At 37.2% G+C, this 15348-nt stretch overlaps 1 protein-coding gene across 1 annotated transcript; it reads right to left on the bottom strand.

Annotated features, from left to right (window-relative positions):
• Positions 1–8066: 8066 nt before the first annotated feature.
• Positions 8067–14168, bottom strand: LOC129097014 (sodium-dependent neutral amino acid transporter B(0)AT3-like). Its single transcript, XM_054605687.1, has 12 exons — positions 13909–14168; positions 12841–12981; positions 12583–12720; positions 11787–11968; positions 11542–11652; positions 11343–11455; positions 11129–11257; positions 10880–11036; positions 10467–10671; positions 10208–10367; positions 9934–10096; positions 8067–9508 (listed from the first exon to the last, which is right to left on the bottom strand). Exons 1-12 carry the CDS (start codon positions 14048–14050, stop codon positions 9290–9292), a joined length of 1860 nt encoding a protein of 619 aa, XP_054461662.1. The 5' UTR covers positions 14051–14168; the 3' UTR covers positions 8067–9289.
• Between the last annotated feature and the right edge of the window lie 1180 nt (positions 14169–15348).

The raw sequence follows: 15348 nt of genomic DNA, 5'->3' as shown, positions 1-15348 counted from the left end.
GGGCTAATTTTAAAGGGTTCTTCAGTGATCATTATTGCACGTCCATGAGGTCAGGTTAAGTACCGTTTATAAAGAAAAAAGGATCTATCAAAAGCTCAGCTGCAAAGGCTAAAATATCCTCTTGACTTTTAGTCCTTAGTATGGGTCAATCTTCAAAAACTGTGGATTCTAGATTAACCATTATTCGACTAGATAAATGGAAAATAGTGTAAAATGAAGCAAAATTTAAATGTTTTATTTTAACCTGCAATTACTTTGTTGAAAATTGTTCTGATTAAATGCATAGAAATTACTTAAAAAGCCACAAAGTTATATAAAGAAGTCATAGTAAAGTATGTAATAAAAAGGTCATAATTAAGTATATCAAACATATCATAAGAACTTTTCATAAGTTTTTCAATAAACAATACTTAAATAAAACAAACTATACTATGACTTTTTCTGATTTTCATGATATACCACACTGACTTTTTGGGGCAAACAACACTTTGACTTCAATTACTTTTTTAGAAATCATAAAAAAAATATATAATAAAAATAATTTATTATGGCTTATTACAACATGATATATGTTTTTTTAGTATGTTAAAAAAAGAAGCCATAGTAGAGTAAATCAACTGTATAGTGTTTGTCAAAAAAGTAACTTTTTTGTATGTCAAAAAAGTCATAGTATAGTATGTCGGAAAAAAAGTCATAGTATAGCATTTCGAAAATATTCATAAAATGTTCACTGAATATTTTGTGAAATTTTGTCAGAATTAAGACATGGTACAGAACATCCACTAAATTCACAGTATACTATGTCAAAAAAGTATTTAAAGAGTCACTTTTTACTGAGTTGAAAAAAAGTTTTAGAATAGTATGATGACAAAAAGTCATAATATAGTGTGTAAAAAAGAAGCCATAGTGTAATATATATATATTGCAAATTTCTCCGCTGCAGGACTAATAAAGTATTATCTTATCTTATCTTCTCTTCTCTTATCTTCTCTTCTCTTATCTTATATACATATATGCAAAGGTTTGAATTGCTTGTCATAAGTGTTTGGAACAGTCCTGGCCTACTGCCGGTGGGTGATGTATAGTTAGTGGCATTCTGTCTGAATGTGGTCCAACGTGAAGACGTCTGGTATGTGTCACTATGTACTTTGGGTTAGCATCTGGTCTTGCTTGAAGTGTAGCCCACAGGTCAGTGAGTTCCTGGCTCTGAAAGGATGGAGGCCGCAGGATCCACCCAGTCACCTCACCAAAGATGCCGTCCTCCTCATCGGACACCATGTCAATTATGATGTCATCGGCTGTTTGTACACTCTGCCTCGCCTCCAGCAGCTGTAAACAGAACCAGCACAGAGCATGACTAATGCTCAATGCACTGCATGTTGACACAATCCTTATCCAACATATTATACATGTGCACATTGCACTGCACAGTACCTAACTGCTTTTTTTGTACTTTCTTTGTTGTCTCTTTACTTTTGCTTTGTGCATTACAATAAAGGTGAATAAAATCTTACCTTCTTCCTTCTCTGTTAACTCCGGGCTGAAGTCATCATAGATACTGCTTTAGCTACAAGGTCCTAGTAGGCTGTACTGTCTCTTACTAGGTCTTAAAGACAGCTGGAAAACAATAAAAAAGAGTATGTTCTGAAACAAAACAAACAAGAAACAAAACAGACCAAAAGTAAAGAAAAGTGAGAAATAATGTCATAATGGACACTATGCAAAACATGATTTGCTTCTACAGCTACGACCACAAATATCTAATCAGTCTCACAAAAATCTCATGAAAGAGTATTTTGAAAAGAAATCATAAAAAGTCATAGTATAGTACAACGCAAAAAGTAATATATAATGATAAAAAACTAATGAAAGAAAGTGATAGTATAGTATGTCATACAAAGTAATTGTACATTATGTCAGAAGTATATGTCATAGTATAGTAAGTAAAAAAAAGAAAAGTCATTGTATAGCATTTTATAAATAGTTGTGGTATAGAATGTTGAAAAAAAACTCATACTATAGTATATTGAAAAAAGTAATGAAAAATGTCAAAGAAGAGTTACCCCAAAAAGGTCATGTAATATAGGACATTATAACAATTCGTGCAATAGTATTTAAAGAAGTCAAAAAAAAAATCATTATTGGACATTGAAAAAAAACATGAAAAAAGTCATAGTATAGTATGTTGAAAAAAGTTCTAAAATTTGTTTGGTGAAAAATAATTAAAAGAAAAAGTCAAAACAGTCTCAAAAATAATGTCATGAAAGGTATATTGAAAAAGAGTCATAAAAAGTCATACTATAGCATGTTAAAAAAGTTATAGTATAGTATGTGGAAAAAAAGTCATAAAAAGTAGTATAGTATGACATTATATAGGACGTCGGAACAAGTCGTGGAAGAGTATTTAAAAATAAGTTACATTATAGGATGAAAAAATTGTATAGCATGTCAGAAAAAGTAATGAAAAAATGTATATATTGACAATTTTCAAATAATAGAGTCCTAGAATATTGAAAACAATAAAAATCTTAGTATTGTGTTATAAAAAAGGTCATAAACATTCCTAAAATATTATGGCAAAGATAATTCATAGTTAAGTATATCAAAGAAGCCATAGAATAGTATGTCTTAAAAGTCATAAAAAGTCCTGGTAATGAAAAAATGATGACAAACGTCATACTCTAGTATTCTGAACAAATAATTGGACAATATGTTGAAAAAAGTCATAGTATATAAAGTGCTAAAAAGTCATGAAAAATTCATATTAAAGTGCTAAAAGGTCATAGTATAGTATGTCGATATGTCATAGTATATTATGTGGGATGAAGTCATAAAAAAATGTCATTGCATAGTATGTTGGAAAAGGTCATGAAAAGTATAGTATTTCCAAAAAGAGTATGTCTGAAAAAATAAAACACCATAGCATGGTATGTCGAAAAAAGTTATAAAAAAGTCATAGTATATTATATTGGCAAACAGCATAAAGTCCTAGAATAGTTTGTCAAAAAATGTATACTAAAGTATGCCCGAAAAAGTCATGAAAACTAATGGCATAGTGTGTTGAAAAAAGGCATAAATAATGTAGCATATAGCATTTTTTTCGGAAAAAGTAATTATATCGTACTTATAGATAACACAGTATAAAATGTCAAAATGTCTTACTATACTAATTCAAAAAGTGAATAAAAAGTCATAGTATATTATGTCAAAAACTAATCATAAAAATTCATAAAAAGTATAAAAAGTCAAAAAAAGTTATAGTTTAGAATGTTTGAAAAAGTCAAAGTGGCAACAGCGGCTCAGTAATTGAGCCGGTCGTCCCGCAATCAGAAGCGGTTCAATCCCCGGCTGATTTGATAGTCCTGATGGGCAGGTGGCACTTTGCATGGTAAACCTTTTAAAAAATGTTTTAAAAAACTAACCAACACTCAAGCTCCACTCCCAAACATTCAGCTCCAACTTTAATACTGTGCAAAGCAAGTGCAAGCAGATCTGCCAAATCAACCATCTATCAAGTTATTTAATATTCTAGGTAACAATCAATGTCTTTTTAAATGAAAAGTTTACTCAATCACTCACACTGAAAAGGAGTGAGTGATTGTGCCGCAAAACCAAACCACTCAAAACACTCTCGGAGGGACACCAACCTCATCTTGGTCTAAATTGAATAATCAACATTCAACTTAACACTGGACTGACATTGATTTATTAGAAAGCATATTTTGAATGAAATATGAAATCTAAATATATCAAATTCAAACTTGGGGCATTCAATTCCATTTCTCCCCAGTAGAGGAGCAGATTTCACAGCATGCTGACTGTCTAAGACGTAGCCGTTGTGTAATTTCCTCAGCATCTAGAAGGTGACAGAGGATGACAGTGAAGAATAAAAATACATTATTTATTATTATAAATCACTAAGAGGGTATCCAGTAAATTATGAGGTTTGCTTTGCATTTACGTGCTTTGCAATCCTATGACCTATTATCTCCATCGTCAACAAAATAAAAGACAATTAGTTATAGAAAAACAATTAAATGTTCAAAAGCATGTTATATTGTGTGTATTATAATGTAGAAAAATGTAGTGTTTTGTTGAATGCTGTAAGTCCTATTATCAGACGGGTAACTTTCCTAAAGTCCTTTATGATAGTTTAAACTCTTCTTTACCTAATGGGGCTTGTATGTCAATTAACTGTAGTTTTAATGAATGTTTATATGTCTTGCTTCTCACAATGTAATACAAATATTCTGCCTGCATGACGACATTCCAGACTCGATGCTTGAAAGTGCAGCAAAACTACAGGTACAGTTTCAATGTACTGTGTTTAAAAATGGCGGCTGCACTCTGACCTTTTGATTGACACGTCACTCGAGCCAATAAGAGCCCACATGTCTTGTCCACAGCCTACAATAGCCAATGAGAGTTCGCGTTGAAAGGAAGGACCTGCCCCTCTTGTGCTGATGACTGACAGCTCATATAGCCAATGAAATACCGAGTACAGTGATGTGACGCTTCAGTTTCTTTTCCACAACACAAAGCACCTTTTTTTTTTTACCATAAAAACTCATGTTTTTGACTCTTTTTTAAATGCACAACTTTTAATTCAAAGAAGGGGAATAAAACACTATAGTGCATTTATGATTCATAACTCAGTTGCAACAATCCTAGTTGTGTAACCATGGTTATCAAGGGTCTGTTTTGGGAAAAAAAAATGGGAAAGAGTTATTTGGTGATTTTATGGAATGAGCTGGGCAATAGCAGAGAATGTCTAATATGAGGAGAACTGGCACTCGCGGGTTAGTTCCGGGTTTCCGGACTGGTTGCAGTAATAATCTTTGACCATGCGGGGCGCTCGTAGGCGAGTCCAGAATGAATGGGAGCCAACGGGGTTTTATCCTCAGAATCCACTTTTCTCACGATGTAATTTTTTGTCAAGTAATTTGAAAGTTGCTATCAAAGGGTGGGGCTAAAATAATAAACTCAGCTGAATATTGCATTTTTTAAGGTCACGTATCTGTTCTAAAAAGGTGTTCAAAAAATGCGATGACGTCACACTGTCAGAGGTACTGCTTTACGGCAGTTTCTGAATCACTTCGGCACTTCCTTTTATTAACATATAATAGTATAATATATATATATATATAATATAAATACAGTACGCAAAAATAACTTCGACGGAAAGTCCTCCTTAAGATAATGTTTCCGATGCGCTTCAGCTTCAGATGCCGTCAAGAGGGGTCTCTGGTCGTAATCAGTCGCAAGTCCGTCCGTCCCTGACCAATCAGCATTCATTAGCAGAATGCTAGCGTATACGGCCAACAACGGCCCAAACTGTAAGAAATCGAAAGGACATAAGTACTCACTCATTTGACTTTTGAACCATAATCTATATTGAACTTGCGGAATCTACAATAAAATTTGCGATATTTCAACGACAAGCAGGTGAAAGAGGCATAATTAGCCGTTTAGCCCGATAGACTCCCATTCAATCTGGACTCGCCCGCGATCACCCCCAGTGGATGTCTCATGGAACTACAACCAAAATCGGTACAATGGGGCGTATAGGGAGTGCCCAGGCTCTTCGTAGACGGGCTCTGGCAATAGTACCAAAGTCATCTATCTTGAAATAGGTCATTTCATATCTCAACAAAGATATACATAACGGTATATGTTTTTGGGTGAATCAATAAATACATAATCCATATGAAATAACCACATTATTTTCAATAAAGTTAGTCTGAAAAAATGAGTTAGCATGTGCCTGTTATTATCACTTTAGACAACATAAATGATTAAATAAATGTGGGTGCTTCCCCCTTGCTGCCTCTTCTTGTGGTGCGAACTACTTACTGCTGGACACACACTCACTTACGCATCCGGTCAGTTGTTATTTTACTGCAGAACTATTGCCTCAAGTGTGCCTCTTGCATGAGTTACTGGACATTTCACATTCTTTATGGTTTCTTATAAGCTGTGAGTCCCCATCTCCTGTACTTTGTACTTCCTCGTAAAATTGGTAACAACACCCATTCTAGCATGGATGATTAACAATCTTGCATAGATCACAATACACAACTACATATCCATTTGCAATATCTTTCATGGAAAATTCTCTTGTAATTTTTGAAGTAATACAGTATTGCAGTAAAGTTTTCTTTAATTATCGTATTTCTATATTCCATCCCTCACAGCTATGCAGCTCTGTCTTTGTGCTACTGCTGTTCTTTAGGCCTTTTCTTAAGGTTTAGGTCTTTCTTGAGGTTTTTGACGCTTCAATAATATAATATACCTGTTTTAACATACTCTTATTTGTTTACTTGTTTACCATATTTTGTTGTATTCTGCGTCCACTCTGCTGGGCAGCAAATGAGGAAGAAACTGCATAAAAAATAAAACAAGACTTTAATTGAAGAGCTTGACAAGTAACAGGTCCCCTAAAACAATGTAGGTCTCTCAGCCCACTGTTCTCTTGACCCCACTGTATGATACAACCAGCTGCATAACAAACATACATTAGCTGTATGCTGCCTTTACTGACCAGGAGCTGCTGAACTAATCAGTCAATAATTTAATCTACCAATTTGAGGGAGTAGAAGAAATGAACCCTAAACCAAAACATTGCACAGAACAGCCACTAGGTGGCCAACCAAATACAGAAGGGTGGGCCCACACTGGAGAAGTTTGCCTTCCGTTTTTTCTGCCAGAATGGGTTTAGTTTAACCCAAATCATGATATTTTCATGTAGATTTGTCGCCTTAACTTAAGGACATTTCTCCCATGTCCATGCTAAGCTATGTCCCAGTTAAGGGTCTTCCTCCTTCAAGGGACACAGCCTGGTCGACACAGGTCCAAGGACCAAGGTAGAAACTTGAACCTGCCCTTCCTCTCACAAATGATGCAGTCTGGACATTTATAAACATGTAGTGCCAGCAATATCCACGGTGAACATCCGGAAATGAGTCTCAAACAGCAACCAGGTAGTAAATAATAATTAAACACGTTCATCACGTATCAAGATGCCAGTAAACATCCACAAATACGTTCAGGACAATTAGTTAAACGGATCAAGGAACAGAAAACAACACAACAGGCAACATAAATCATGCATTTGATTGAGATGCATCAATGAGGTGGATGTCCTACACATATTTTTCCTATTTCAGTCAGTTTTATTTCATGTCTGAAACTTTGTTTTTTGTGCTGATCATATAATAATTGATACCTTTCCCTTATCAGACCAATTATGCTGTAATCCGGTAAATTTCCTCGCAGCGGGACTAATAAAGGATTATCTTAATTTATCTTATTTTATTATCTTGAAGCAGTCTGCAAGAACATCTCCATGCTGGCGCTGCTTCATGCATGCAGGTAAAGACATCGACCTGACTTTTGACTCTCTTATTCAAACCTTAAGTGCAATCTTAGTTTTATACTGTAAATTGTACTGGTGTCACATGGTATGCAAAAATACCACTGTATATTGTTCAGATTAAATAAAGGCAGTGGGCAGTGCAAACTATTTATTTCCATTACCTATAACCTGAAGTATTGAAATACGGTTCTGATAAACAAAAATCTTCTCCCAGTAGTCACTTCCCCTCTCATATGGGCTCACAGGCCTTTACTGATCAATACATAGGCCTGTAAATGTAATACTGCTTTTAAAGTCAGCACATGGGGAGTTATTAATCAATAATTGGACTGAGCTGAGAACTAATTGTACCACCTTTTATCTCTAAATGTAAATATCAGAATTGGCAGGGCTTGTCTTTGTGATCTCTTTTGTCTCCATCTGTTTTCTGTTTTCTTTTGTCTCTCTATCTCTCTATCTCTCTCTGTCTCTCTCTCTCTCTCTATGTTCCATGTGTGTACAAAGACTTTGCCCTTTGGTCAGACGGTTGCTAAGAACCCTGTCTACTTCCGGCGGATGATATTGGATACGGCCGTCACCTCATCAGGCTCAGCAACAAAGGCAACATTTCTCATTCATACATCTATAATAATATAATTCAGGCAATATCCAGTTTGAAACTTATTTATTTTCATCTTTCCCTTTCTCCAGGACTGATTTAGGCAGGAAGGCCCAGACCGGCATTATGCAGTTTGAAGCAGTCGTTCTCATGACATATTCTTTTTATAGCATAATTTATTTCAAAAAGGGAAATACAATTTCAATATTGGGCGGTGCAATGTGGTTAGAGTTGTGTCATAACTGCAACGACATAAAGAAAATTAATTGTTGACCGTTCCTGTCGTTGTGTCGGTAGATATTAATAATAATAATAATAATAAGACATCTGCCTCCTTGTGAAAAAAACATCATAAATGAACTATATGAAAACATCATAATTACAACTTTCTTGGAAGGCCAATCCCTTTAAATGTGGACTTTGTGAGAGAAACACCCAACCCAACAAATCTTACACCAGGATCTTACATGTACACAAGTCAGTTTATTGCCACCTTTAATTACATTTTACGGGAGCTGGGAATATTTCAGGCGGGCGAATTTTACAGTTCACCATCAAAGATAGTAAAAAGGATATTTCCATTCTGTGCTGTCATCGTCTCAACAGGAAAGCACAGCAGCATCTTGGGGAACCTGAGGCTGGCCAGAGGGGCCACTAACCCCAGTCGACTTCTTGGCCATCCAGATGTAGACCACCAACCACACAACCATGAAACCCTCAGCAACTCAAACCTAAAGATATGTATTTATTCCAGATTGTCTGTAACATTTTTATGCTGTGAGTTTTGCCTAATAAAATATTTCCTCATCCTCAGGTTTAAAATCAGTGATTTGAATTTATCTGAACTTTAGTGTGCCCAAAAACATTGTATTGCACATTGTCTGGAACTTTTTTATCGAGAAGTCATCTTAGTCATCTGATATAAAAAAATGAAGCGATAAACCTCAGTCATAAACACACTCTATAAAACACAACAACCACCAGATCCATAAAGATGGACAATTAAGAATCATCCAAATACTGTACTAGACCCCGCCTCATCCAACAGCCGTTTGTCCCTCTGGACTTTAATTTGCACAAAGAGGACATGACGTCATTTGGAATATGATTTGTATGTAAATAAGTTCCCAGAAATGTTGTCAGCTGCCACATGAGTGAGTCATATTATGATTTTGATGTATTTCAGATGTATCACACATGAAGAGCTCTCAGGATTCAAAGTTCTCTGTATAAATATAGAAGAAGTTTAAGATTTCATGTAATCATTTTCACAGGAATTATTTTCTTTGCAGTAAGATTGTTACTTGCAACGTTCCTTAAGCTCTCTGCTTCTTCTGTTCCTGTGTTTCACCCTCAAAGCCGTCATTGTAGTAGGGGCTTAGTTCAATGGGAGCTGAGGATTTCTTCATCCTAGAGCAGATCAGTTTGTAGATCGCCACCAAAGGGATGGAAATCACAGGTACTACACAGAGGAGGATGATTATGGCAAACACCCAGTCGGGATAAGGCTTAACTTCAGTTTTCGGGAATAGCTCCTGGAGAAAAAGACAAAAGCATTAAATGTCATAAATAGAATATTGTAACACTAATTGGAATTTTGTGAAATTCGCTGATTCTCTTCATTCTCTCTTTAAAAACGATACCACTCTCATATCTGTGAGCTAAATATGAAGCTACAACCAGAAAGTGATGAGCTTAGCTTAGCTTAACTTAAAGTAACTTTGCTCAACAAACTTCTAGCACATAATGCCCCTCAAAACCACAACTCCTTACATTTTTGTTATTTGAATAGAGCAGCTTTAGATATTTGCTGATACATTTTTTCTTTACGTTAAGGATTTTTACACAACAGCACTATATTTATAGTACATACGGTATATTCTAATAGAATAAATTAGAGATTGGACTCAGTACTACTACATTTTTAACATCTCCATGTCAGCACTCTTGACTTGCTTACATAGGCCGGGTTCCATGCGGGATAAGAGGGGTGTGTTTGTGCCTGGATGGCCACGTATGCAACCAACACCACCAGAAGCATTAAAGGACTGATCACCATCCAGCATGCTTTCCAGAAAATGTTGGGCCTCTTCCCAGTCATGAAATAGATGTCTTCACTGAACCTGTCAGAGGATACGGGGACCAGAGAAAATGTTTAACGCACTTGTATCTCAATTGTCATGAGGCTGCAGAGCAACACTACAGGGTATCAAAGGAGAGGAGAAAAGGTTTACGTTTTCATTCCACGGCCATAAGCGACTGCAGTAATCTCAAAGAAAGCAATAATGAGCAGAGGTACGGAGCCCACGTAGCTGTTAAAGACCTCCACCCAGTAGTTCCCTGAACCCATCGTGAAGATGAGAGCCGTTAAGAAGGCTACCAAGCAGATGATCGCTAAGGAAGTGAGAAAAAAAAGAATGTGAGAGTGGGAACTTAAAGGAGAAAACATATATCCCTTTGACTTTGCAACAGCTAAATCTCATTTACCAGTACCTGTTACAACTCCATCAGGGATCCACTTGGGCACTAGTTTGAGGTCCTTGATGGGCGTGAGGACTCCCTCTATGTTGCCAAACATGGAAGACAGACCCAAGCTGAAGAGCATGATGAAGAACAGTACGGCCCATATCTGCGAGCCTGGCATCGCCACCACTGCTTCGGTGAACACAATAAAAGCCAGGCCAGTACCTGAAGCGCTCTGGGGGAGGAAGATAAAAGAGAGAGGCAAGAAAGTAACGAGAGCAGGGACTTTGTGTACATGTTTGACCAGTACATGATGTGCTGCATTCCAGGGAAAGAAAGGGGAGGCGAGAACAGAAAACAACTAGGACTTAAGGGAAGAGGAGGAAGATAAAAAAAGGCAAAAAGAATGCCCAAGAATGGGTGCGTTTTCAAAGTCACAATACCTGGTCAAGGAATGTTTGCAGGTCACAGTGCCTCAGGTTCAAACTGGCAATCTCACCTGGAGATGTACCATTTAGATACTCTACCCAGTGATCATAGTTATCTAATGTTATGTTCTGGTCAGAAAACTCAAAGTGGTTGGTCAGAGCCAAGATGTTCCTGTAAAGGGAGTACCGAAATATTATTCCTCATTAGTATTAGCAAGCAAAAACTATTTATTAGAATTACATAAAATATGTGTGTGTACGTACTCCATTAAGCAGGAGTTTAAGGCGGTGTTAGCTTTAAATCCCAGAATGGAGAAGATGGGAATGGAGGCGTAGATAGAGGTGGCACTGTTTATTACTCCTACTAGAATAGCATCCCTCTCACAGTTGTTTCTAATTGACACAGAGCAGAAAAAAAAAATCACATACAAATCATCCAAATTTTTCAGCGAGGGAGTTTAGGAGCTTGAGTCTTTACCTCTCTGCATTATAACTGGAGAAAGCTATGAGACCTCCAAATGCCACAGAGAGAGAGAAGAAGATCTGCGTGGCAGCGTCCAGCCACACCTGAGGGTTCTTCAGTATCTCCCACTGCAGAGTACGGAAAACACAGAACATCAGGTCATTGTGAACAGCATACGAGCTGACATAGTAGCAAAAGGTCAGGTCAAACTCACATCAGGAGTGAAGAGGTACAGCAGTCCATCAGTTGCTCCGGGCAGAGTGAGGGCTCGGATCAGGAAAATAGTCAGCACCAGGTAAGGGAATGTGGCTGTCACATACACAGCCTGAAACACACAATAAAGCCCTGGTTAACTCTTTCTTTCTACAGTTTACCGTAAATGTCAGCAGTAATGCCATACGTATGTGGCTGATTTGGAAACAGGACTTTTCAACAAGGTTATTCACCAGATAAACAGACCTTTCCAATGGAAGAAATGCCTTTGATGAAGCAGATGTAGACCACACACCAAGCGCTGGCCAGGCAGATTATCAGCCACCAATGCAGGGAGCCGTTGATCTCGATGTCTGTTGTGATGTTCAGGGTCTCGCGGTACCAGAAGTAGTTTGATGGAGTGCTCTTCACACACTCCACATTATAGCCTATATGGATGCATACAAAATAAAAAACAATGACAGCATATATGGAATTCTACAATTAATCTTAAAGTTTTTATTTTGGTTTGAACATGCATTCACTTTTGTAAATGAGTTTCATTTTAAAATGTTTTTTGTTTTACACAGAGATGTATTTTGGCATAGCTTAATAAAAAATGTGGGATAAAGTAGTAAAAAATATATTATCACCATGTAACACATTTGTATATATTGATGTGATTATTGGAAACGAATGAGACCATGATTTGTGCTGTTTGCCTGTCACGCATTCCACTATCTGTCACAGACCAAAAGTATGCTCTTTTTATTTTATGTTGTACTGAAGGATCCCTTTGTGCTATAAAAAAAAAAATCCAGAAGCTCTCCAATTAAATGTGACCTGAAATGGCATGTGGAGCCTGATAGTTCAGAGTCCTCTTGCATCTTGTAACTATATTATGATTAAAGTAGATTCTCAAACCAGATATAATAATAGATATTAGAATCTTACACATACTATTAAATGCAGTACCTCTGTGTCACCGTGGTAGTAGCAATGGCCGTGTGTGTCAATAAACGCTACAAGAGCAGCTAGAATGACGGGCACAGCCTCTTGTTACCTGTGAGGTTTTCATTGAGTGGACACTGGCTCCATGGCAGGGGGTTTTGGAAAGAGTGAAAGAAGTACCAGAGCACCCAGGCAAGGATGGTGTTGTAGAAAATGCCCACCAGGAATGACACACACATGGAGGCAATTCCTACACACAGGAAATAAATTACATTTTCCATACCACAAAAAAGAAAAATTCAGCTCATGAAATTATGAAGAATCTAATATAAATGCTATTAACTGTTACTAATATTTCTATGCAACACACCAACTCCACCCAGCAGTGGTGAGATGGAGTTCCAGACACCGATGCTGCCCATGCGAAGCCTCTGTCCTATAGCCAGCTCCAGGTAGAGCAGAGGGAGGCCCTGAAACACCAGCGCTATGAAGTATGGGATGAGGAATGCGCCTGGAGACATGAAGTTATTTATCTCACAGTTAGACGTCAGTCAAGACTAAACTATCTTCATCAACCTACTTTGCAGAGAAAAAAATTATAATAAGGTTTATTTGCATTAATGGCTAATCATGGGAAATGTCAAATACTTGTTGACTACCTTAATCAAGCCATAAGAAGGGAGATTTCAGGCCATATTAAAAAAGTGCACTGCAATACCGAAAGACCTCCAGAAATTTAAATATATTTAGACAAAAGGTGGTTACTGGACTTTTTGAGGTTATTTCTAAATAGACAAAAACAGGAGTGGAGCCAGGTTTATCATATTAAAACCACCACCACTTCAAATTACACAGATATAAGGCTAAAGGTACTAATTAAGCTGAGGTCAAATAGAGGGTATATTTGACTGTTTTACTGCCTGTGGGACTCAGGAATCTAAGAACCAATATGTGAAGTTGATAGACCTTGTGTACATTTACCAGATTAGCTATTAATTTAACCCTGATCCAGGTCCTTTAGCATGCTGTTGGTTTGGGAAACAAGAGCTCTCACTGGAGACTATGAGGAAGTAAATACAGGATTTGCTGAATTTAAGCAGAAATTGATCCTGATGTTCACCGTGATCAATAAAACACAGATTAGGTTCACCATGTTGACAATAACTGGCATAGTCCATTTGTTAATGACTAATTCAAAAGAGGCAAAAAAACGATCTAAAATGCTGTTGAAATTCAATTCGGTATCTCATGATTGGATAAAATAATCAGAAAAATGATAGAAATGCAGTGAAAAGATAACATAAGTGATAAAATGTATAATTCTCAAAAAAGAAATTAAAACCTCTCGAACAGCAATCTTAATTAAATTATGTTGTGATTTAAGATTGGGGGAAAACTAATGAAGCTCAAAAGTTAGCATCATATGATAGCATCTCACCTCCTCCATAGATTTGGCATAGGTAGGGAAAACGCCAGACGTTTCCAAGACCCACTGCAAATCCAATACATGTTAACAAGTACTGAAACTTGTTGTCCCATTTGGGTCTCTCCTCCACTTCAGAGTCTTTTGTTTTGCCCATTCTCAGCTGACAAAAAAAAAGCTTATTCCAATTCCAGTTATATTGAAAGAAGCAACACTACTAATGATACGCTTCAATCAGGTCTTATATATTTTTTATTTACTCCGGGATTATCCAACTCTTCACAGCTCAGTTTATGTCAAAGTGATGTCCAGAGCTCCCCTCTAGTCCTCTGTCTTACTCTCTCTTGTGGGCTGTCCTTGTCCAATCAGTTGCAGATTGGATTCACGGTTACAGATTTATTGGTTTTTATGAGGAAATCAAGCCTCCAGGGAGAGAGTGAAAACATCAGGCATGATGATTTAGTGGTTAAACCTCCCTGTTCTTTTTTAATGGGAGTGTGCTAAGCCTCCAATAATGGATAACCTGGCGATGCTGTTTCAATGTTACTCAATGTTACTCCCTAAAGAGGTCAATAAAAAAGACACCATGACTGTTGTATCATGAAAGAGCAGTATCTTTTTAAATGAATCAAACTTTTCTTCAAAAGTGACATTTGTATATTGAAATTACAAATGTTTTACAGCAAGTGGAAAACAAAGACTGACTGTGCTGCTGTCGTCTCAGTTTCCCAAAAGTTCCTCACATCTTTGGGCTCTGTTTCAGCTCTTTTGATGGGGATATTGAAGGACTCTCTAGGCTTGGTGTCAGCTTCAAAGCTCACAGTAGGCTTGAGGTGCTTCATGACACTTTGTTGCTTTGAGGCTGTAGGTCACCAAAGCCATCACAATATCCCAGCAAAGCGTCATTGTGAATGGTTGGCAAGTATGCAAAGGCTTAGATAAGATAAGATAAGATAAGTTAATTCTTTATTTGTCCTGCTGCGGGGATATTTACAGGATTACAGCAGCAGAGGATAGTGCCAACAAGAGACATAGTAAAAAAACAAGGATTATAAATTAAAGAAAAAAGTAAAAATAACTAGAATATTATATATACAGACAGAATAATTATAGTATTGCACAGTGTATTTATATCGCACAGAATTTTTATTGTTGTGTGGTCTACTGGGATGGTAGACAGAGCTGTTTGTGCAGCCTGACAGCAGCAGGAAGGAAGGACCTGCGGTACCTCTCCTTCACACACCGAGGGTGAAGCAGCCAGTGGTTGAAGGAGCTGTACAGAGCTGCCAGGGTGTCCTGCATGGGGTGAGAGGTGTTGTTCATCAGGGATGACAGCTTGGTCATCATCCTCCTGTCTCCCACCACTTCTACCGTATCAAGTGGACACCCCAGCACACTGCTGGCCTTCCTGACAAGTTTATTTAGTCTCTTCTTGTCAGCTGCCAAGATGCTGCT

The sequence above is a fragment of the Anoplopoma fimbria genome, chromosome 10 (assembly GCF_027596085.1).
Source record: "Anoplopoma fimbria isolate UVic2021 breed Golden Eagle Sablefish chromosome 10, Afim_UVic_2022, whole genome shotgun sequence".
In the NCBI taxonomy this organism is placed as follows: Eukaryota; Metazoa; Chordata; class Actinopteri; order Perciformes; family Anoplopomatidae; genus Anoplopoma; species Anoplopoma fimbria.
Note: the sequence above shows the minus strand (reverse complement) of the source record. Positions and strands in the feature narration are given on the sequence as shown.